Source organism: Notechis scutatus, chromosome 7 (assembly GCF_049901735.1).
Source record: "Notechis scutatus isolate UNSWTSFEM ecotype Mainland chromosome 7, rNotScu1.2, whole genome shotgun sequence".
NCBI classification, from domain to species: domain Eukaryota; kingdom Metazoa; phylum Chordata; class Lepidosauria; order Squamata; family Elapidae; genus Notechis; species Notechis scutatus.
Window position 1 is genome coordinate 21,111,278 of NC_142015.1, and position 25,754 is coordinate 21,137,031.

The following is a 25,754-nucleotide window of genomic DNA, read 5'->3' on the forward strand; positions in this document are numbered from 1 at the left end:
ATGAGAGAAGGACTGGCTCACCTAAATCTTTATTCTTTATTCTTCTTCTGAGCTAGATGGTTAAGGAGAAAGAGAAAAAGGGAGCTTGTAAGGCAAGTCATACATTTAATGTATTTTTCATTATTTGCAGCTACTCAACCGCAAAAGGTAGAAAGAAATATTTCCTGTTTTATTGTCCTAAGAGTCTCAGTTTTTGAAATCCGTACAATTCTCCCTGGATAGATAACATTTCCATGGTTTTCCCTCTCTTCATCAAAATATATCAGGCTACATTAAGATGAAAAGCTAGTCTAACACATTATGGTTGTGTTGACATGTCTTTAAAAATAAGTTACTTTACAGAGTTCTCTCTTTAATCAAACCAATTTGGTTCCTTCTATTTGGGGGAACCATCTAAACTACATAATAGGAAAGTGCTTAATTCATACATGTGGACCATCATTCCTACTTTGTCTCCCCCACTCACTACCCCACACAAGCCAGGGATAATTAAAGAAGTAGATGTGATTTCTTTTACACCTCCTCAGGAAAGAAACAAACCACAGTTCCGGAAATGCTGATTATATTGAACAAGCCAAAATAAGAACTTCTGTGCCTTATAAAAAAAGAGTCAAGGAGGAGCTAGCAACAAAATAGTTTCATTTTTTGTGAATACAACCTGTGTGTCTTCACATTCTTGGAAGATAATGGTGGTTTTTTTGGCAAGGTACAAAATATTCCCCTGTTAGAGGAGTTTTGGATTGACTTCAGTGGACATAATAATCCAACACAATGTGTAAGCTGTACTAGCACAAGTAGTAATAGTGCAAGGAAAACATTTTATCTTACTCTAAGCCATGAAAGCAGTCTTCGACTTACAACCAGAATTTATGTTGCTAAACAAGGCAGCTGTTTTAATTTTGATCATGTGACTGATGCTACAGGAGTCATACATGCAAGGACCACTCATTGTAACTTCAAATAGTCACTAAATGAGCAGTGGCTAGATCAAGGACTGCTTGTACTAATGACTGTGATTAGCACTGGTAAGAACAGAGGGGAGAGGATTTGGGATGAAAGTACCGTAGATATTCTGACAAAATTCATCATATATTCAAGTCAAAGCAAGTGAGAGAGAACTTCAGTGGTGCAACATCTGTTTTCCATGAATAAGGTCCAGAAATGGTTAGGGAAAGATCTGAAGAGTTTTCCTCAATTGGTGAAAGCAGCTTTCTGTATTCTATGCAGAAAGCATCCAATATTCATGAAAAAAGACCCTTAGTGAATCAGATATGAAATATCCTTGAAAGTGCTTAGACTGATACAGCAAAATAAAATGTCAAAACTTTTGTTAGTCTCCACTTACATATCTTCAATTTCAATGAAGGGTTTTTTTTGTGTGCCATATTTTTTTTTTTAAAAGATTCATCTCAATGTCTGCAACCTTGTGTCGATTTACTCGTATGCGGGTTTATTGAAACAAAAGACCTGTAGCCCATATAATTATAGTCTACTTGAAACCAACGGGAGTGATTTACCGATCGGCCTTTTATATGTTTATGGAAGCGTCATACAAGTCCTCATGGAAACAGATTGAGGGCCCACCTTGGCCTTGATTCTCTCATGGTTGGTGAAGGAGATACTTGAAGTTTTTCACCTTCAGAATGTGAGGCATTTCTCATAAACCCAGAAGCATTCTCCCAGAAGCATGTGGAAAATATTTGAACACACCAGGCACTTAACTTTAATCATTCTTCAGCAAACTTAGCATGTGGTGTATCACCGGAATGTCAGTGCACTTAATTCAGGAAGAGTAGCTTGTTTCCCCCGTTGCAGAAAATCTCCAAGAGAATTACTTACAGCTAGAGTGTCTTCACTTTCCTTCCACTCAGTTTAGTTCTATCCCAAGGGGCTGGTTTGATCTTCTAAGACAAGGGGAGACATGCAGAAAAATATAATGCTGGTAGAATGGAATTGCCAAGGCAGAGTTGTCTTGCAAAATAGGTGCGGATTGCAAAATAACCCTGATATATGTTAAAGCCACAAATATTTTCTAGGCATGATTTTAAACATCTTAAATCCCTTTGCTCTGATGATCTTACCAGTTTCTGTGCAGCCCCCTTTGAAGCCCTGTGGATATGGGAATTATGACTATTCTATGAATAATAAGACTACTGTTTTGATCCAATTCAGTCCTACGAGTTTGTGGTTAAGTCAAACCAAGAGTTGATTTCACTTGACTATGAGTTAGTATGAGTGCGATGGCTCATATGATTAGGACACTGGGTGGACGATCAGCAAGCCCACATTTGAGACCCAAGTTCTCCTGCATGGCAGGGTGAGCTTCCGTTATTCACTCCAGCTCCTGCCAATCTAGCATTTTGAAAGTGTGTAATCACAAGTAGATAGATAGGTGCTACTATGATGGGCATATTCATGAGGACATGAAAGGAGCCCCCAGTTGGGCATCTCTGGGCAACAACAGATAATCCTTTCAATCCAGAAGTGTCTTAGGTTCTTTCAAAACAAATGTGAGCAAGTTTGTGTTTGTCTTTCTGTGTACATGCATGGACCCAATATTTCTCTAAAACTCTTTCTAAGTCAGCCAAAAATCCGCTGCTTGGAGTCAGGATCAACCAAAGTCCAAATGCATCTTTTTTCCAAATTCTCTAAGACCAAGGGAAAAGCTATCATCTTTTTGAGCATTTATAGGTATCTAGCTGCCTATTTTTAACTCTGGGGCAAAGAAGTGAGTCTTTGGCCAAATATAGCTCAGCAGTTTCTGCAGGGACAAAAATCTCTTTTGCATTAAATAGACTTTTCGGGTACAGATTAAATCAGACATCAGAAAGCTTTATGGCACCAAGGCTCTTCATGACTACATGATCACATGAAAACAACACAGCATCTTATGACACTTTAAGGACAAATTATGGCATAAGCTTTCAAAGACTATTTCAGTATACGAATAGCTTCAGAGCTGAATAGGGAAAATTGTGCTATATCACTGGCCTCCTATATGGGAAAGAAAGTATTGACTGACATGGACAAGAGAATGACATAATTGTGAAAGCCATGTTCTCCAGCTTTTTATATTTCCCTCTCTGTCCACACCTCCCCCCCCAAAAAAAGAAGAAAAAACCAAGCCCACATCTGATGACTTCTTTTCTTGAAATCCGAAGAAACGTGCCACTACGGACATTAAAATAAGTCATGGGATGAAAATGTCTATACATTCAATAATAATGCAGCTGGGGTATCTCTGTTTTCATTCCTCATCTAAAAACCAGGCCATGACCCTTCACATGTTTTAAATATGAATATACCACCCAAACATTTTAGTCTTGTATAAGTAAATATCAGGATCTTTGAATCGTGTTGTATGTAGCGATAAGGTCAATACTTTGAATGGCACATCTCTTTGCTTATCCAGGCAGACCCATGGAGAATTTGAACCAATCACTCACAAGGTCAATTTGGTGTTGCCAAGACACAACTGAGAGCAGCTCGGTACAGTGGCTGCCATACGTCCTTACTGCTTTTCAGGGTGTGGCTGAAGAAGACAGTCTTGGAACTATTCACCTACTGAGAACGTTCCCCAAGAGAAAAACGTAATGTCAGGAACAATGAATTATTTCCCCATCTTGGTTTCCGGCTAAGAAATAGCCTTTACCTACCACCAAAGTAAGACATTTGGGAACTTGGATTCCCTTCGTAGGTCATCTTTGTGTAGATGACTTCACTCATCCCAGTTGTCCAAATTTGATCAGGGTCTTGACTGGAAATGAGTCATGTCAGCATTCTTCTTAGCACTCTATAGATTAGAACTACCTATTGGTTGATATTTCTTTCTAACAATGGTCTGTAATGTTAGTAAGTCTTTTTTTAAAATTCTTGTTTATTCCAGACATCCACAAATATCCCATCACCAATACAAAGAAAAACAGCATTTTTTTTTTCTTTCCTTGTAGGAAGCCAAATCCTTTCCTACAATGTTTAGGTCTTTTTTTTTTTTTTTTTTGTGCAGATAGAAGCAATTTGAACCTTGGATCATCCAGAAAGAGGAGCCAGGGGAGAATTTTCATGATCCATCAGTGGTGCCTTTAAAAAACAGTGACCTGAAACAATTCCTTAGCTGCTCTGCAGGGCTAGTGAAAAAACCAAAGAGGCACACACAAAATCGAATAGATCTCCCTTTTTTTTGCTTCTTCCTATCTCTGATTTGTTGTTCTTCTCCTGTTTCTTCAGTGTTAATTAAATGCTTAGAACATAAGTTGCTGTTCAGAAACCCTTCTGCTCCAGAGAGGTTTCCAAAGAAATGTACAACTAATGTCAGAAGAAACTAGCAAAGTAATTGGCCTCCAACAGCTTCTGAGGATGGATGTGTAAGATAACAAACACAAAAGTTGTTCTGGGGAGGCTTGACCAGGGATGGGGCAGAGAGGTGACACCATTGCTGTGTCCAGATAATGAAAAACAATGAGTCTCTTTGACTGTCTATGTGCAGTAGAAAATTGGGGGCACTGGAAAGGATGGTAAATATTTCCCCACCAGATTCAGCGCTTTTAATTTTAATTGGTTTAAGGCAATGCTTGACAATGGAAATGTTTTGCTGGGATGATATGGGCAAGAATGCAAAAGGATTAAAATCCATGGATTGGCACAATTGCTGATACCCACATGCTCCAGAATACTATTCCATTATCTTTGCCCATTCTTTGATTCTTTGATTATTATTTTTTTACTGTGCCTTTTCTTCATCTATATTATTCATTTCTGATCTTTTATGGACTATCTCCGTGCCTTCCCTCTGCATCAAAGAAAACCAAAAGACTGCAGCGGAATGTTTAAAACTAATAATGGGTTGAATAATGAGGAATTAAACATTTGTCTAGCGAACGGCAGGACTCAATGAAAGGTGATCAGGCTGATAGATGTTTGAAGAATGGACGGGGAATTGAAGAGGAACAATTTGGATTTTTTTTTTTTAAAAAAAGCTCATCAGATAATTACATTGATAAATTGATTAATATGGCAAATAAATGACGGCGAAGGCAGATGGATGGATAATTGGATGGATGAATGGATGAATGGGCAGAACGATGGTTTGATGAGGCTGATAAATGTGCTTGACTTGCGATTCCATCATTCCAGGTTTTTTAGTAGCGATGAGGAAAAAGAGCTTCCAACACTCCCATCAGTTGACTAACCCATAGTCTGCTTCTTAAAGTGCAACATGGTGCCCCATCATCACTTCCATTCCTCACGTAAACCACATCCTGGGGAGGCTTGCAAAAATGGCCTTCTCAGAATGGTAGCGAAGACCTTCAAAGAACCAACCAAAGGGGAGGCAAGAAATCCAGAATATGAGTGGATGCTTTGAAGAATGAACAGATATGTACAGCATTATCATTATAAAAAAGGGGAGGGGGCAGTCCCATTGGCCAAGGAGACACCAAAGGAAGAGGATGCTTTGTTGACTTGCTTGATGGACAGTTGTCTCTTGGACGAAAGCATCTCTCCTTCCAGGGGCATTTGGGCAGGCAGAAGCATTTGGTCAGAGAAAGGAGAAGTTGACGTGTTTTTCACAGAGCGTTTGAGGAGGATGGAATGATCGAGGAAGGATGTGAAAACTTATTCGGCTTATCCGGGAAATATTTGTGATGAACTGACCCAAAAAAGGGTGGTTGGCTTGGAATCAGAATGCTCCTCCCTCCCCTTGTCCTCCCAGCAATGGAATCAAGCTGTAGACTGGTTTCTGTTTTTTTCAGGTTCCCCCAGTGGTATGGATGGTTAAAAGTCTGTGGTGCGGGAGAAACCAGGCAGCATTTTGCAAGCATCCTCGCTCTTCTTATCAAAACTTGAGCAGGAAATAAGCAAAGAGAGTGCCCGATAGCCAGATGCAGGCCATTGCTCTGGAAGCTGCATTGTTGCCATCGTGTACTGCTCCTGGGCCTGGATTGGATGACAGACATACACACACACACAAAAAAAAAAAAAAAAAGAAGGAAAGAAAGACAGTGGTCATTAGCAAAATGAGATTCCCCTCCCCCTTTGCAAATATCAAGGAGGATTCTCAGAAACATTTGCGGGCATAAGATACATTTGGGAGAGAAAATAAAAAGTTATAGAGAGATATGGGGTGAAGTCTCAGGGCAGAAGGCAGAGCAAAGGTTCAGATGGCCAAATATGGTCTTTGAAGGTCTTGGGTATAATAGTTAGATTTGCCCCACTGAATTACAGTTCAGTGAAAAGTATTAGGTACGTAATTGGAGAATATTATCTAGACTTTAATGTCAATCCTGGTGAAATAACACTGTTTACTTACCTTTTCCATGGATTTTTAGAGTATAAACCAGGGGTGTCCAACTTTGGCAACTATAAGACTTGTGTCCCAAAAGTGCTTTTTTTCAGAAGACAACTGGACTTTCTTGTTTTTTGTTTTTTTCTTTTGAAGACATTTCGCTTCTCATCCAAGATGTTTTGCTTCTCATCCAAGAAGGTTCTTGAGCTTTGACAGAATAGTGGGGATAGTTGTCAGAGCTGAAGAAACTTCCTGGATGAAAAGCAAAACGTCTTCAAAAAAACCAAAAAAACAAAACACCAAGTCCAGTTGCCTCCTGAAAAAAGCACCTTTGGGACAACCATGACTTGGATGACTGAGAATCTCTACAACTATAAGACTTGTGGACTTCAACTCCCAGAATTCCCCAGCCAGCCAATTCCCCATGGATTTTAGCCTTTGGCCCAAAAATATCTTGTGCATTCCACTTCTAAGGGGATCCGTAACATCTTCTTTAATTACCCTGCTTTCTTGAGAGTGTTATGGCTGCTCTCATGCTTGGCCTGTGACACAATCACCAAGAAGAAGAAGAAGAAAATGTCCTTTGTTCAACATATATCATGGCTCACATGCTTGGAAAAAACAGGTGAATGGATGGAAATAATAAAAGAGGTTAAGGAAGTCCTTAGGGGAGAAAGTGAGCATTCAGAAAACTATATTCCTTGAGAATGGTTCAGGGATGTTAATAACCAGAACAAAGGAATCATACAAGGGTAAAAGCCAAAGCAAACACAATCCTATAAAAAGAAAATAACATTGCATCATTAATCATTTGCAAAAGGGGGCGAGGAAGGGATAAGCACGGATATTTTATTGAAGTGTTGCAATGTAAATTCCATACAACATCATGACATGTGTTAAAAGACAGAGATGTCTTAATGCAGCTTTCATTATTTTGTTGACATAATGGTTTTGAATGGATGTTGTGTGTACAGTATGAAGCCATTGTGTTATTTTAAACAAAGAAGTTATTCCCTACCAATGCAAGAAATATGTACATTTTATACAGAGTAACCATGTAAGAGGAAAGATCCAGAGTATTTTATGGAATGTTGTATAGGTTGAAAAGGACCATGTCCTTTGAGCAGAAACTGGTCATATTTTCCTTGGGAAGTCTCCCAAATTCAGTATCAATCATCTCCAGCCAAGCAGACAGCAGATAGGAACTGTTGGGGTTGTGGAAGGTAAAAGGATGAGAAATGGAAGAAATGGATTAATAATCCCATTTATTAATCAAATCAAAATTCTTGGCAACTCACAAGTGTCTCGTCCAAACTTTCATTTAGTAACTTCTTTTCTTGGTCAATTTCCTAAGAAGTAGTGCAGGCATATCTTGCCTTACAGATTTCTCTAGATTTATTTCCTTTGTGAAATATTATATTGCTCTGGTACAAATGTCTCAATTCACAGCAAGTTAATAAAGACTCAATGGTACTTTAGTTTTTCATGAAGACAAGATTTCATCTGTCGTTTGAGACTATTGTTCAACCTTCCCCAACTTGGATGCCTTCCAGATGTATGGAGCTTTTCCCCCAAATTCTCAGCAATCAATCTCCTGGCCAGAATCTCGAAGAGTTGCACACCGAAATCCGGAGTACGTTCACATTAGTCAGGTGGCACAATTCATAATGTTATGTAAATGAGCCACAGGCTGTAAGATTCTCATTTCCCCTGGACTTTCTTGTTTTTTCTTTGAAGGCATTTCGCTTCTCATCCAAGAAGCTTCTTCAGCTCTGATAGGATAATGGGGAATGGAAGGATTTATATTCCTTGCAGACAACTGGTCATTTGCATCCTTTTAGAGGGTCCTTGAAGCAATTGGAGGCCCTCTAAAAGGATGTAAATGATCAGCTGTCTGCAAGGAGTATAAATCCTTCCGTTCCCACTATCTGTTCAGAGCTGAAGAAGCTTCTTGGATGAGAAGTAAAATGTCCTCAAAAGAAAAGAAAAAACAAGAAAGTCCAGTTGCCTCCTGAAAAAGCACCTTTGGGACAACCATGACCTGGATGACTGAGAATCTCTACAAACATTCTCCTTTCCCCTTTCTTTCCCCACTCTGCTGAAAAGGAGGTAGGGAACATTTTGATTTACAATCCCCAAAGATCCTGTTCTGTAGCTTCCTGAAATTATAGAGGCACTCTCTCGCTCTCTCTCTCTCTCTCACACACACACAAAGATGCACAACCAATTTGGTCATTGAGCACTGTGCCAGATGAATCCCCCAAAGTGGCTGGGATGAAGGAAAAGTAGCGGCGCCAGTCACAACATAAGCTAATTTGATTAAATTTTAAGTTACACTTAATTAGATGCTTAAAATTATCACTGATGATATTCACAAGAGTGCACCAATGAGCAAACTACAGGCAGGAACCACAGGTTGTGCATCTCCTAGTTTTAACTCAAACAATTGCAGGTAGGGGTCAAATCGGCTCAAAATCCAGCTGTGTTATCACAACCCATATTTTAAATTAATTTAAATTCTCAGGTCTCACGTCACATGAAATCCCTGTCATGCAGATGTGTTCCTTCTTTGCGCCTGTTAACTGTTGGGAGAAGATCTGCAAACGAGAGTCTCATTGCTATGCATAGATGCAATGCTAAATCCTATGAGCCAAAGTGCAGGACATTGATTTAATTAAAAATGTAAACATGTTTATTAATATCCTGGTCCTCTCCCTCAAGCATCTGATATAAACCAGAGGGTGAATCTACCGCCTGCATCGGAAAACAATCATCCCAATTGTAACAGCTGCGGCACCAACGGCCATAACAATCATAGTAACAATATATCAACGGCAACGCATTAAAGCATCAAAAACCGGTGCAAAAAAAAAAATCTCTGGAGACAAGGAGTGATGGATCTCCACAAAGAAGATGTGGTTTCCACCACTAGAAATATCCCGTGCTTACCTAATTTGAAATGATGGTTAAAAATACCCCTGAAACTCTGCAACTGCTCTTAAGGTTGCAACTAGTCTGTATATTTCCTTGGTTTTATGTTTTTTCAACCCTCCATTCTGAAGTCCGTCAAACAGAGGCAGAACATAGAGATGAAAATAAGACTAGAAGCACATTTCTTTTCCCTATCTCTTTAAGGATGCTTTTAAAAGTTTTAGCGGAGAACTGAAGCATTCCGTGCAGGTTCTCAACCAAATTCAGCTGCAAAACCCCAAGGCGATTTTCCCTTTCTCCCCAAATCCCACTGCATCTGTTAGCAACCAAAGAGGCTGTTTGATTCATTAATCTGCAATTTTATAGCAACGCTGATTGACTGGAATCCTAGAATAGAATACATCTGTGCCACCACCTCCCATCTGGAAACCTTTATGCACTAACTGCTCTTAATACTTATACTCTTGTTGTTAATTTGCTCCATGGTGAGGGCAACGGCCCACTTCCCTTCAACCACCCCTTGCCTTTTCCCCCCCCCTCATTCCAATATACGAAAACTGCCGCTTTCAGATGTGGCTTAACAAGCTTAGTGGCACTAGCCTAGTGAAAAATTAATAAGGGCCAGGACCATTGCAGAGAGAGGGGGGAGGGAGGAGGGAGGGAGGGGTAGAGAGAATTGGAAAAAGGAAACCTGGATAATTGCTCTGCTTAAGAATGGTTGATGGTGGCGGTAACATTGCCTGGAGTTGTTCTATGAATTCAGGGGTCTTCAATCTTGACAGCTTCAAGACTTGTGGACTTCAACTCCCAGAATTCCTCCTCCATTCCTGTTAGCTCAGGAATTCTGGGAGTTGAAGTCCACAAGTCTTAAACTTGCCAAGTTTGAAGACCCTTGTTCCATGTCCCTCCTGGAAGAAGGAATTTCCAAAAGTCAAGTTATGCAGAACTAACAACTGTGGCAAGAAAGGTCACAAAATGGGGAAAAACTCACTTAACAAATGTCTTACTGAGCAACAGAAATGTTGGGCTGCATTGTGGTCCTAAGTGGGAGGGATTGAATGGCCTAGAGGTGGCGCTCTCATCTCACAATCAGGAGGCTTTGAGTTCAATCCTAGGTAGAGGCAGATATTTCTCTCTCTGGTCACAATAATAATTTATCTTCTAAATAAAACTCCACATTGGTGACAGGAAGGGCACCAGGCCAAAAAACACCCTGCTCCATTCAGTTGCCCAAACTCCACCTTGCAAGGGATTATGGGGGTCATTAAAAGGAGATGATGATTGTAGCCCTATAGTTTGTTTCGGCCTGACTTCTCTCAAAAGATTTGATCTTTTTAGTAACAACTGATGTTTCTCCATAAATAACTTGTTGAAAAGTTGGCATGCTCCATTGTCTAGTTGTCTCTTCCTCGTCTGGAAATCCACCTCCTTACTACATTCATTCACAAAAAAACAAACATTCTTTTGTTGGATGCAAAAACCTAAAACTGCATTTGCCTTCTTTATTGCCGCATATCAAATGACCAGCTCAAAATCAGTGTGCAATCACCTACTATACCAAGAACATTGTCATGAGTATTGTGTCGCCAAGCCAGGTGCCCCCATTCTACACCTGTGCATTTGATTTCTGCTTCACCCCTGTTTCCTAAGTGAATAACTTTTCATTGCTCTGTTAAGTGTCTTTTTGTATTTTCATCTCATTTCTCTAAGCTATTAAAAAGAGAAAAAAAAGAAACAAGATAAATCTCATTGGAGGCACCCAATAGTTGATGTGGATGCTTCTCTCTGGGCTATTCACAAATGTGTCTCAAAAAGCTGGAAATGTTAGACCAGGATTGTAGCTTTTTTATGTTTTTGTTCTTTCATTGTGCATTTTATTCGTTGACACTTATTATTGTTCAACTTTTTTTAACCTTTTATGCTAAAGGTAGTTTTATACCCCATTGTGTATACGTGCTATTAGCAAGGAAGCAAAAGGCTGCAAGAATGCCAACACCGTTGTTATTTTCCACTTGCAAAACAAATGACTTTTTTTTAACTGAATAGCTCGTAAATGTTATATAGTTCTTATTTTCAGATATTTTTCTTATTTTCAGATATTTTATTTTCAGATAAATTCTGGGAAACTAGAAAGAGTCAAGTTGCCATGGTACAACTTGCCACAGGACAATTCAACAAATACAAAAAGTTAATTTCAACAGAACTGTGGCCAATAATAATAAGAAAGTCAATCCAGTAATACAGGAGTTACAATAATTTTGATGAAAATTAATAATGAATGGTACAGAATAGAAGAAGAGTAGAATAGAATAATAGAATAGATATTGGAATAGAACAGAGAAAGAATAGAATAGAATAGAATAGAATAGAATAGAATAGAATAGAATAGAATAGAATAGAATAGAATAGAATAGAATAGAATAGTTTCTATCCCAGGGCAGTAGCTCTTTTGAATTCTGCTGTCTAGTGCAGTGTTGGTGTGGTGTCGGCGGTTTCCAGTTCAATGTGTGAAGGGTGAAGGATGTGTATTTGTGTTTATTTTCATGGTCATGATGTGCACTGAAGAAGGTGTTTGATTTCGTTGTATGAGGTGCAATGACAATAAAGTAAACTAAATAGAATAGAATGAAATTAGGAAAGAATAGAATAGAATAGAATAGAATAAAATAGAATAGAATAGAATAGAATAGAATAGAATAGAATAGAATAGAATAGAATAGAATAGAATAGAATAGAATAGAATAGAATAGAAAACAAAGTTGGAGGGGACATTGGAGGTCTTCTAGTCCGGCCCCCTGCTCAGGAAACCCTATACCATTTCAGACAAATGTTTGTCCAATCTCTCCTTAAAACCCTCCAGTATTGGAGCATTCACAACTTCTGGAGGCAAGTTGTTCCACTGGTTAATTGTTCTCACTGTCAGGAAATTCCTCCTTAGTTCTAGGTTGCTTCTCTCCTTGATATGGTCACACAAATATGGTCCCCAATAATAAAAATAACAGAATGAAATGATTGACACAGAATTGAATTCCCCCACGGTCAGTCGGCTGTGGAAAGTCAGACATGGCGGGTTGGCCTAGACTGCCCCCTCCCCCAAGAAACTTTTCTCAATGACTGGTTTGTAGAAGAAGTTACAGCAGGCTGAGTTCACACAACCTGCTGAGCCATAAACAAGGTTGTACCAGCCACAATGCTTCAGTTCTGACAACTCACGGTTGATTATGGGCATGCATAAATGCACCAGGGTGCCTACCGTCCCTGTCCTAAGGTCCCCTTTTATTCGTACCCGTTTCATGTAATCATAATCACGTTCTAATTATACCTGTTATCTAATAAATGCTTGACAAATAAATAAAATTAAAATAAAATAAATACAATGTTCATTCCCTGCACGATGCTAAGGATCAGGAAAGATCCCAAGCATCAAACCTATCCTGCTCACTGCTTAGTTATAGAAATGGAACCAGCGGAAACCACAGAGAAGGGCAAAGGGTATTTTCCAAGGTGAAGGGAGAGGAAGGGGGGGGAAAATAAGGATCATGAATGTATAATTATACCTCGAGTGAAATCTGAGATGCTGAGCCGTAATCTGAGCTGAAAAAGAAACATGTTGCAAGCTTTCTAACCTCATTAATTTTAAGACAAAGGGGTAACAACTCTTGTAATGATAAAAAAAATTAAAATAATGGCAAGAGGGAATCTAATTAGTTCATGGGTTCTTTGAGTAAGCAGAGAGCTACAAAACCCATTTCTACAATGAAAAACCGGCTTAGCCAAATTGTCTCATTGCAAACAGAACTTTTATTTTGCTTAATTACAACAGACTGCAGCATTGTTTTCCTAAGCATTTACCAGACAATCTTTTTGTAGAGCAATTCAAATGAGCTCTGTTGTTCGGGGAGGCCTGGGGAAGGGGTGCACACACAGGCAGAGCCCTCTATTAAAAATCAAATATTTTATTTTGTACTTGAAAATAAAGGATTGTTAATGTACGTTCAGCGCGGAAATCAGAAGCTTTTGAATTGTTTGCTCTTTTTTTTTTTTTTTAATTAGGAAAGGAGCAAAACCAATTTGAGTCTGGATCCAAAGATGGAACCTAGTTGTAAAAGGAAGGAGGAATTAAAAAAAACAAAAAAACAACCCTGTACATCTGCTGACATTAGCAAATGTTGAATTGGCTGTGTCAGACCTAAGAAAGCTACAACTAATAACCAGATGCCAATGATTTTCCTTTTATTCAGCGCGAGGGTGTGTAGAATGCTCATGAGGAATGAAATGTGAAATTTCTGCATATATATTTTTTTTCTAATGGAGTCCCTTTTTTTTTCCAGATTGAAAGAAATGTAGCAGAACCCATTGGTGCTGCTGTCAGCCAAAATGAATGATAACCTGTTATTCTCTTCTCCCCCCCCACAACTTGACAAAACTGGAAAAGAGCAATACCAATAGCACTGCAATAGCACTTAAATTTATATACCGCTTTGCAGTGCTTTACAGCCCTTTCTAAGGGGTTTACAGAGTTCAGCCTCTTGCCCTCAAACAATCTGGGTCCTCATTTTACCCACCTCGGAAGGATGGAAGGCTGAATCCACCTTGAGCCAGTAAGTATCGAACTGCCGAACTGCTGGCAATTGGCAGTCAGCAGAATTAGCCTGCAGTACTGCATTCTAACCACTATGCCACCACGAAGGAGAGAGACTTAGTTTAAGGAGAAATGGAAAAAGATTTAGTCTTAAAGAGAGAGAGAGAGATGGAAACATGGATGAGAAGAGGGATGCTAAAATTATGGTTTATGATATTTTGGGGAGGGGGGGGTGTGCCTGAACAAATTTAGGGAGGTTGTCCTTGCTTCCCTTATTCCCAAAGATAGACAGCCTTTGCCAAACTGCCAGTGGCACACTGGGCCATGTGTGAATCTTTTCCTTTAGTGGTTTTTGGGTTTATTTATTTATTTGTATCCCACCTTTATTATTTTTATAAATAAGACAAAGCAGCAAATGTATCCAACCTACCATCTTCCTCCTATTTTCTCCACAACAACCTTGTGAGTTGGGTTGGACCGAGGGAAGTGACTAGCCCAAAGTCAACCAGTTGGCTTTCATGGTTAAGATGGGACTAGAATTCACCGTCTCCTGGTGGTTGGCCCAAAGTCACCAGTCGGCTTTCCTGCCTAAGATGGAACTAGAACTCACTGTCTCCTTGTGGTTGACTCAGTCACCTGGGAATCACACATGTTATTATAGTGACCGACCTATGGCAGCACAATGTTTTGACAACCTCTAAAATGCAAAAAAAAGAAAAAATGAAAAATGTAGTCCAGTTTCTCCAAATTAAGGAGGTTGCATTGTTAAGCATGTCTAACGTCTAACTTATTTCATATTTTAGAGTACAAAATCTGGGGGGAAAGCCCCCCCCCCAAAAAAAAACCCATAAAAAAGATGCACCCTAAGATGTCTGATTATCCTAAAGGGCTAGCTTTTATTCTCAACAAAAGGGAAATTCTAAATACAAAGTAAAAGAAACAAATGACTTTGGAGGCCTTATCAAAATCTAATTGAACTTAAAAAAAAAAAAAAAAAAAGGATGCCAATTTATTATAGGTTGAATTCTTGAGAAGTGATCTATTGGCCATTCCAAGGAGTCAACAGTAGCCATCTGCAGCTTTCTATAGGAAGAGGAACTTTATGAAAATGAAAACAGATGGACATTTGCATGCAAAAGGTCCCTCACTCAGTCCTTGGCATATGCAAGTAGACATAACATTAAACTCTGCACGGCAAGCTTTAAAATAAGGGATATGTTGCGCAGCCTTAATAAAATTACACAACACGTATGGCAGAATGTAAACAGTAGATTGTTAGAACAAACTGTAATTCTTTTAAAAATTACATTTAAACAACCTTTCTAAGCAAGTTCTTGCTAGAAGTCATAAATAGTATTTGGATTAAGTTAGTCATAACTACATTCCTTGGAAATTAATGGGATTCCATTCAGCGTGGTGACATTTCCCATGAGTAACTTAGTCTGAGTTATAGAAATTAAATACTATCAATTTTGAAATGTAGCATTAAAAAGACAGCAACGGAACGGTATATTAATAAAACCTCAAAGAATTGATATTAATAGTATATTAAATAACATTTATTTTTTATATTTATGGGACATTTCTCTCAAGATTAAAAAAAAAAAAAGAATGTGGCAGGGAAGGGAACTGGCTGCATTTACCCATATCTTAGTTACATTCAATGAGATTGGGATTCTCCCCCAAAATAATGTTCATAAATATTCTATGGTGAAATGGGCAAAAATATGTGTTGGAGGACTGGAGGGCAAAACATACAATGAATGGTTGAAGGAACTGGGTATGTCTAGTTTAATGAAGAAAAAATGATATATCAGCCTTCCGATATTTGAGGGGCTGCCATAGAGAGGAGAGGGTCAATCTATTCTTCAAAGCATCTGAAGCAGTGGTGGGATTCTTTTTTTTTTTACTACCGGTTGTGTGGGTGTGGCTTGGTGGGCGTGGCAGGGGAAGGATACTGCAAAATCCCCATTCCCTCCCCACCCTACTGACCTGCTTTCCAGCTCCGTTCTCCTGTGAAGGGCAACAAAAGAAGACCCAGCCAATCAGCTGGGACTTGGGAGGCGGAGAAGAGATGGGGGCGGGGCCAGTCAGAGGTGGGATTTGGCGGTTCTCTGAACTACTCAAAATTCCCGCTGCCGGTTCTCCAAAACTGGTCAAAACCTGCTGACTGCCACCTCTGATTTGAAGGCAGGACAAGAGACAATTGGTGAAAGCTCATCAGGGGGAGACCCTACCTGGAACGAAGGAGAAATTCCCTGACAGAACAATTAACCAGTGGAACAACTTGCCTCCAGAAGCTGTGAATGCTCCCACACTGGAGGTTTTTAAGAAGAGACTGGACAACAATTTGTCTGGAATGGTATAAGGTCTTCTGCTCAAGGTCCTTTAAAACTTTATTCTGTATTCTGTATACTATTTTGCTGATAATGCTCCAGGGAAGCTAAAGAGGTTTTTAAGGTTGGTTCCAGTGGTGGGATTCAGATTTTTTTACTACCGGTTCTGTGGGCGTGGTTTGGTGGGCGTGGCAGGGGAAGGATACTGTAAAATCTCCAGTCAGAGGTGGGATTTGCTGGTTCTCTGAACTACTCAAAATTTCCACTACCGGTTCTCCAGAACTGCTCAGAACCTGCTGAATACCACCTCTGGTTAGTTCATATTTCTCACGGATGAAACCTTCCTACATTTAGTGAGAAGAAAAGACTACAGCCTCTCCCAGCCTGATAATTGCCAGCAAAGCAAGTTAACTAAACTCCTAATCATATGCAGGGCTCTAATCACTCCTTCCCTTCCCCACCGAGTTTTAATTTTCCTCTTCTTTAATAAGAGTGTGAGATTCCCACTTTCTCTTTTTGTATTTCTTTTCAAAACTTCATTTCAAAGCCTACCTACCTCCCTCCTTCTCTCTCTCTCTCTCTCTCTCTTTATCTCCTCCACTCCAAAGGTAAGGGAAAAACCTGCAATGCCTGCAGTGAAATGAACATATGCAATGCCAATGTGATGATTTATATAGGAAATTTTCTTTGAATATTCCATTTCCCATATCTCCATCCTATTCCTATATTTCCTGGTTATGTCAATATTGAGCTTGTGTTGGCTGGCTAATTGGCAGGAACACTGCATATTATGGAGGACATGTCCACTGTGGCATTTTGTGGTAATACCACTGATCATGACTAGATGCTATTGACAGAGTTGACCTCCATGAATCAGCTGATATGGTAGACTATATCTAACACATTTAAAAAGCAATCCCCTATTTCCTCTGAAGACCACATCAACAAGAAATTTCTACAGAACTACAGGAATTTATAAAGCATTGTCTTACTTGAAATTGTTTGATCTCAAAATTCCCCATTTTGAGTTTGAAACTGTTCAGGTCCTATTGGTATTCTTCTATTCAGGAAATATCCTAAACTCAAAATGTCCCCAATTTTCAATAACGATGTCCTGTCTTTCTTTTGAAACAGAAAATCTTGACGAAATAGTTAAACACTCCGAACAAAACATGAGCAATTATTGTAAGTTGGAAAAGACACATGCCAATCTCAAACTAATGGTTTCAAGATTGGAATGTCTTGGTTTAAAATATGTTGCATGCCTGCATTGAGGTTTTCTTCTCTTTTCATAGCAAAGGGGTGCTTTGATAGGTTGTAAGCAAAGAAAGGAATGAACCATGCTCGTACCAACCTGACATTGCTGGAAGTTCAGGTATTTCTAAAACAGAAGTCACAATGGAAACATGAGTAGGGGAGAGAGGGAGTGGAGGAAAGCAAAGGAAAAAGATGTAGTTCATATTTGCAGACAGTTCAATGAACAGATGGCTTCTTAGACAAATGGCCCAGTTTATGAATGAAAAAGTATCCAACAATGACATTATGGATGCAATAGACATGACAACATGAAACACACTGGAGTAGATGGTGGTCATCTAAAAATTGAGAGTAGCCACAGGACAATGCTACTTGTGTTAGCTTTGGAAACTTGATATTAGAAACTGTCTTCGGTGTTGAGATCTTACCTGGGACATTGAAATCTGTGCTTTGAAAATGCATAATTTGAGATAGAATATTGGCCTTGTTGTCTCAGGCGCAAGCTGCAAATCTACTTGACTTGATTTTAAAATCTCATTTTCAATTTATGCAATACACTGAACTGCCCATGTTGAAATAAAGAGGTAAAATAAGCCTTCCTTCCCCATAAATAATTATAGGAAACATTAAACAAATAAACATATTGGGCAAATGCATCTCCTTAGTCTGCAATCCTAGTTAAGTAGGTTTTTCATGTACAGTTACAGGGTTCATCAAGCCCCACATCCTATCCTGAACTATCACCAGATTAAGTGGGATTGTGACTATAGGAGCATTGTTGAAATAACATTTAATCTTGGACTCAGTGGAATTTTTACTGGACCAACTTCAACACTCTTAAAATTTGAGAAGGTCCTGCCTTGAGCTTCCTTTTAAGTAACTACTATCCTTCATATCTTATTGATGCATTTTTTTTGTCCAAGAATCTTTGTTTCTAGATAAATTAACTCTTGAAATACCAAATGATACCAAAGCAGAATCTGCAGTTTCCCAGTCAACTCTGAAAACCTAATTTTGATCCATCCTAGTCATCTCATCATATATTGTACATATCTTCACACACCATGCAATGTGGATACTCATCAACTTTACTGCTTCTCTACAAGGTGTTTTAATAATCAGTGTCTCAGACAAGCTCCTGTCTTATCTGTCCCCTTTTGCTAAATTTTCTCCGGTCCACAATTTTGCTCTTCTTCCATCTTCCATTAAAGACTTTTAGGAGATCTTTATGTATTCTGTTGATCTGTATACCTACCATACAGAATTATACTGGCATTGGTGTTCCCCAGTTTGTTGATGGCCACACAGGTATAATTGCCATAGTCCTTCTCCGAGACATTAAAGAAGGTTAACGTAGACATTCGTCCTTTGTTTTCAATTTTCAAGCCATCCAGCCCATTAGCTAACCTACAAGGAAGACAAACCATGAGTTTAGATTAATAATATATCAGTAATAATCCAAGAAGTGGAATTCAATTACTTTCAAACTTTTAGGCTGCAATCACTCCTCAATTTAAATCTTACTCTTGGTCCAATAAATTGACATAGGTGGTATTTTTTTTATAGCATCTCTTTGAGGTTGGTTGGATGGATCTTAAAGGTCCATTTTCAAGGTTAATTGAGGCCTTGAGGTTTATTCTCATCCATTTCCTATTCCAATTTTGTAGCCAGTTCAACAATGCCTCCCCCCTAACTTTGTGTTTTTCAGCAGCAGCCATTTATTTATTACTTTGTTTGTTTCAATTCCAAATCCTTGAAGAGCCATCAGCAGTAAGGTAGACTAGAATATGCTCTGTTGATCAAAGACTATAAGGTAATTTCCTATGCTCATCATAAAGAAAATGTTATTAAAGACTGGAATTAACCCAAATGCATTTAAGATAAATTTAATATAATACAACAATATTATTTAATATCGTTGATGTGCATTTGTGCCTAGGATACATAATGCTCCATTTTAAATACTGGAAAAAAAAGAAAAGAAATGACAGGCTGAATTTAATGGCCTGCCTGAAATTTGTCTTAATGCAGACTTTAACTGCGTCCTTCAGCTGTGTGAACATCATTCACAGATGTCCTCAGCTAGAATGGCTGTTGCTGAGAATTCTGGAAACTGAAGTCCAGATTAGAGAAAATATAACAGGTCAGGGGAAATGTACATGATAGCTGTTGTGCACTGCTGACTTGACTGATAACATTCCCTTAGCTCAAGAAAGCCATTTCTTCCCTAGAACATAAATCTGTCATTCTTAAGCTACTGTAATGGCCTTAAAAGAGTGCTTGGGTACCTGGTTTCTTCTTTAAACCACTGAAATTCTGCTACTGGGACAGCTGAGGCCTCACAACGCAAGATCCCCTTCTGACCAACTGAAACACCAGTATTCTTAGGACTGGAGATGGATGGAGGATCTGGAGAGGAAAGGAAAGTTACTTCAAACTCTTTCAGATTATTTGCCAAGTCTGCCCCATGAATGAATCCTGATGGCAGACAGAATCAGTTGGAATCAAACTCAGGAATGTTGAGGGGATAGTGATCACGCAAATATAGAAATGGAAGTAATTTGGTCTTCCCCATCCTGAGTTTGTTCAAATGTATCAGTCTACAAGCTCCTGGAGGCCCAGCTGAATGAAAATGAGAAAAGTTCCCTCAAAAATAAAACTGGGCAATGTAGTTGGATTTACCACAAACAGCTTTCTGATCACTTATGGACAAGGACTTGAACTGATTCCAGGACAAGACAGAAAGATAAGAAGGGATCTATCCTTAACTTGATGTACTCCAGATCTTCTCTAAATATAATCTGCTACTTGATTAGGAGAACCTCAAAGTGATGTACCAAAATGCTAGCATACTAGCATTAATCTCACATAGGCCTTTCAGTGAAGTCAAACTAGGAAACTTTCTTTTCTGTATTTTTTCCCAAAGAGGGAACAGGTTTAATGGCTCTTGAATCACCTCCAAAATGTCAAAACCCTTTCAAAATAATCAGTACTATTTTAATCTGAATAGTTACACGTCCTTTGTGCTTCACGTTGCTAATGAAGCTTTTAAAAAGTGATTGTCCAGAAGGGCAAAAGGCATGAAGCATAATTAAACCTAAGTATGTTATGTTCTTATGTCAGCTTGGCAGAAATAGACTTCCGTGTGTTTCTCCTGAAAGGTGGAGATTTCTTAATCTGTCATGCGTGCATGGTTAAGCATCAGCAGAATTTCTCTCCCACTGTGTTTTAATTTTGAATTTCTCTTCAGAAGAAAGTTAAGAAGTTAAGAGAAGACAACAATCTCTTACCAAGTATTCTCCCAGCTGCTGCAGTAGAGATGGGCTATTTTATTTTTGGGGGATAATAGATAGAAAATGTCAAGCTATTAATTTTTAAGAATTATATAGCTAGATGGCACACCTATAGCTTAGATCCTAGAAGTGTTGTTCTAATAGGATTTATGAATTTGGTGGAACAAGAATGTTATTTTGCTAATTGTTCTAATATAGCTAAAAGGCAGAACATGTTTCTGCATGCATAGCATCTTTGTTTTCACACCCGATACCTGAAAAAAATGATATGGAATTGATGAGGAATGGAGAAGGAAGTCAGAGAAAGGGTACAGAGAATCATCTGACTTGCTATGAAAGAAGTCCACATTTTAGAGTGAGATGCATATTTTAAAAAAGGCTGATCAAAGTGCAATTAAACAAGATCAGAGATGATGGTAATCCAGCCTTCAAGTCAAGAAAGATCCAGAAGTGTCTTGGGAAATATTAATATCAGTGGTAAAGCAAGCTTACATACTAATCAATAGCTTTCAAATGATGACATTGCTTTGCTTTGCTTTGAAACATGTCCTCTCCAAACTTGGAAACTTTAAGACTTGTGGACTTCAACTTCCAGAATTCCTCAGCCAAACATGTTGACTAGGGAATTCTGGGAATTGGAGTCCACAAGTCTTACAGTCACCAAGGTTGGAGATCCCTGATCTAATGAATGAATGGCAGGCTGGTTTAAATATGCTTGGGACACTCCTAGTGAAACCACTGCCAAATTAATCATATCTAATGTAAGTCACTAATATTTTATGTGTACCACTATTATTTCTTTTTTTGTTTTAGCATTGTGTAGAAGCTGGAAAGAAATTTACTAGGTTCACATATATTCCACTTAGTTGTAAACCGTTATTTACAGTCCATAATCATTTGGTTTTCACGGTGCTAAGCCGTGTTCAAAGTTTAGCACGTCATATGAACTCAACCAGTCTCTAGTTTTCTATCAGAAAATCATCTTGTTTATTGTGGGCTTGTTGATGTGAACCCAACTGCCTCTGTTTCAGGAATAAAATTTAAGCCCACCCTTCCATGTTAGCTTGGAATTCAGGAGTGGAAGGCTAATATAGGATCCAGATGATAAGAGTGGGAAAAAAAATCACAGTTTACCAATGTCAGCCTAATGCCATGGTTTAGATTTGGGATAAGTCTCACTGAAAACACAATGGGAACAGTGGGTCTTGCAGTCTGAGATTTTCCACAGCAGCTTTAGGCAAGCTCTGAAATCTTCCCATGGTGCAGTGGTTAGAATGCAGTACTGCAGGCTACTTCTGCTGACTGCCAGCTGACTGCAATTTGGCAGTTCACATCTCACCAGGCTCAAGGTTGCCTCAGCCTTCCATCCTTCCGAGGTGGGTAAAACGAGGACCCAGATTGTTTGAGGACAATATACTGACTGTCTAAACCATTTAGAGAGGGTTGTAACGCACTGTGAAGTGGTATATAAGTCTAACTGCTATTGCTATAATTTGAGTAGCATTTCTTACACCAGTATTTCTCAGCCATAGTGGCTTGAAGATGTGCGGACTTGGAAGTCCACATAACTTCACGTGACCAAAGTTGAGAAATGGCCTTACCCAATCATTGTAAACAATGTAAAGATACACATGCATCATGCTTGAAAATGCTCTTTAGAAAATCCATGACTCTGTGGAAAATGACTATGCATGGAGGTTCACTTACAGTTGACAGTCACTTTCACCCTCCGAATATCGGGTGCTGCCACATCATTGACCGCGGTGCATTCATATTCACCAGATTGTTCTCTTGTGATGCCTGTGATTTCCAAGTACTCATCATCGCTTATAAATCCCTGACCTAGAACAGAAAAGGGAAAGAAATACAGAGAAGATTAAAAAAAAGACTACAAAGAAAGAGGTTGAGACTTTGGAAAAAGTTCAGAGAAGAGCAATTAAGATGATCAAAGGCCTGGAGATTAAAATTTCTGAAGAATGGCTGTAGGATCTGGGTCTGGCTAGTCTAGAGGAAAGAAGAATTAGGGGTGACAGGGTACCAGTGTTCCAGTATTGGAGGGGTTGTGTCATGCCCCTGGTGGAGACTGACTGAGGAAGAGGAGGAACAGCCGACAGGGAGTGGAGGTGTGGCTCCAGAGGTTGTGGAGGAGGCTGGGGAAGGGCAGAGGCTGGCTGGGCAGTCAGAGGAAGAATCAGGCCCATCCCCTCTCCATCCTAGGGCATGCAGGGAGGAGAGGATAAGGGAGAGACATGGTCTACTGTAGAGGAGAGGGCCTTGATTCTCTTCATGAGTTGCAGCCATGACAACTAGATAAGAGGACGGACATGCGTACGGGCGAGTGCTGGAAACAAAGCATGAAATATTTCTAGTTTATTGTTCCTCTCTGAATTTGGCATTCTTCCCAGTGTGTGTTCTGATATCTGTGGACATCTTCAAGCCCTCATCTTGCCTGGTTTGTGTTGTTTTTTACTCTTTATAAATTAAATGGCATTTCCTCCTTCTTGTAACTGCTTGTGTGGCAGTTTTTTTTTTTTTTTTTTTTAATGTCTCCAGTCAAGGATATTTGGAGCTTGGAAGCGAAGTGAAGGAATAAAAGAGGCTTCACCTGTTTTTTGTGACTGTGGTTATTTTGTATCCCACCCTGGGTCATCACAGGCTGCCACAAAGAAAAGGGGCTCAAATTATTCTCCAAAGCATCAAAGGGCAGGACAAGAAACAATAGATGGAAACTAATCAAGGAGAGAAGCAACCTGGAATGAAGAGGAACTTCCGAACAGTGAGGATAATTAACCAGTGGAACAGAAGTTGCCTTCAGAAATTGTGGTTGCTTCATCACTGGAGGCTTTTAAGAAGAGTCTAGACAGTATAATAACTATGGAAAATAGGTGCTCCCATAAAAGTATGTGATTTAACTGAAAAGTAATGTGCTAAATGTTTAAGATACAAATGAATATCAATATTAATGAATAGATTTGTATTGGTTTTGATAATACTGTATAATTTTAGAACGTACCAGACAGAATCCCAATGTAAGTTATGTGTTTTATATTAAGTATTATAAATATAGGGGAAAGAGATAAAGGCATCATACTCCGTTTAGTGTACAGGAGAAGTTTTTTTCAAAGAAGAAAGATAAATGGATAGCTGGAAATAGAACAAAGAATAATAAATATTATGATTCGAATTGAGAGGAGATAAATAAAATAAAATTGAGAAAATTTAAAAGGGAGGAGAAGTTATATAGAAAATTGAAAATGCTAACAAGATATGGAATGGTATGTAAAATGAATATGAATTTGAATTTGTGTCTGTATCAAGAGTTTTAACCCGGGACTAAGCAACTTTCAGAAAAGAGATTTTTTTATGCTTTTATGTTTTGTGTTTCTGTGTATTTATGTTTTGTATGTCTTTAAAAATTAATAAAATTTGTTCAAAAAAAAAAAAAAAAAAAAAGAAGAGTCTAGACAGTCACTTGTCCAAGATGGTATAAGTTGGACTCTATTCTATTTTAATGTTCTAATATTTGAAAAACGATGTCTTTGACTCTGGTTCTCTTCCATTTTTGCAGTCTGAACGGTGTGATTTAAAACTCTCCAGCCTCAACATTTTTTGCTTTTAAACTAGAGGTGGTATTCAGCAGATTCTGACCAGCTCTGGAGAACCTGTAGCGGAAATTTTGAGTAGTTTGAAGAACCGGCAAATCCCGCCTCTAACTGGAGATTTTACAGTATCCTTCCCCTGCCACGCCCACCAGGCCACACCCACAGAACCGGTAGTAAAAAAAAATTAAATTCTCCCACTGTTTTACATGTTAGTATATAACTAGCCATTTTTACGATGACAAATCTATGTAATTGACAGAACCAAAGTCAAAGTTTCATTTCATCACAAGCACAATATTCCGAAGTGATATCCAAATGAACAATATGCTTAAATATATTCTCCTCTTTGAATAAAATGATCGATTTAACCATTTCTGCTTTCTCTTCTTTGCTGTGGAAATAGTACATATTTCTATTTGCACTTAACAATCTTTGTAAACTATCACCATTTATATTAACAAGATTCACTGTATTCTTTCAAATTCTTTGAACTTACAGGGAAAAATACTCTTTTTATATTGTGATAAAGAGAGTTGGAAGTCAACACTTTTTTTCATCTTTTTCCTTATACTTTACATTTTCTTTCCCCCTCTCTTTTTCCTTCCCCTAATTTCCCATTTCTACTTTTCTTTCTTTTTCATATATAGCTAAAACAACAATAAAAAGAGCCTATCTTAACAGAATGGTGTGTTTTTAGGTAGGGCCAACTGTCAATCATTTCTGGGTGGACTAAATGGCATTTCACCCATGTGGTTCATGGGTATGATAAATTATTCAGCAGATTCTCTGGAATCGGGAGAGTTTGCTTATTTCCCCCCCTCTTCTTGACAATTTCCCCATTATTTTACATTCTCTGCTGTTAAGATGGTCATGATGTGGAAGAGAAATATGCAAACTTTGAACGTATTTGCAAAAAGAGGTCATAAAATATATTTGCTTTTATGGGGGGAAAAAACTCAGATATTTTCCAGGGAGGAAAGCTTTTGAGAAAGCTTGGTTCAAGTTTACCAAGTGCAGGATATTTAAGATTTATGGATGATTTAACAGATAACATTGGAAATGGATTTAGGGCTTCCAACCAAATTTTCGGTTGCTGTTTTTAGTTAGTCAAATACTCTACATGATTACTTTTTGGTTTTTCTTTAAAGAAATATGCATGTATGCAAAAGGCTATTTAATGTGTTTGGATATTGAAAAATTCAACAAAAATAACTCCTTTTTAGAAAGAAAAGATTCATTTTTTTTTCTTGCTATAAAACAACACTGGGATTAAAATGTCTTTTTAAAAAGTAAACATCTTTTTGTTGCAGCCAAAGGAAACTGCCCTTGCTGATTAACAACCAAATGACCCAAAGAACAGCAACCTTCATTGTGATTATTCTACTGGTTGTGATGGTTACAACTCACAACTCAATGTGTTATTTCTGAAAATGAAACAGGTTGTTTTATCCTGAATGACAGTTGATGGAA

The 25,754-nt window shown here is 38.5% G+C and overlaps 1 protein-coding gene across 2 annotated transcripts in view; it reads right to left on the reverse strand.

Moving 5' to 3' along the window:
* Window positions 1-2,814: 2,814 nt before the first annotated feature.
* The window catches only part of LOC113419307 (opioid-binding protein/cell adhesion molecule homolog), a 775,668-nt gene continuing 752,728 nt past the window's right edge, over window positions 2,815-25,754 (reverse strand). The window contains exons 4-7 of one of the 2 annotated variants that reach the window (XM_026678591.2): window positions 22,390-22,524; window positions 19,678-19,798; window positions 18,645-18,796; window positions 2,815-5,934 (exon numbers count right to left, since the gene is read on the reverse strand). In XM_026678591.2, the coding sequence (XP_026534376.1) occupies window positions 5,834-5,934; window positions 18,645-18,796; window positions 19,678-19,798; window positions 22,390-22,524 (509 nt within the window). In that variant the 3' untranslated portion in view covers window positions 2,815-5,833. The remainder of the gene's footprint in view (window positions 5,935-18,644; window positions 18,797-19,677; window positions 19,799-22,389; window positions 22,525-25,754) is intronic. The other variant, XM_087970096.1, reaches the window with a different exon arrangement.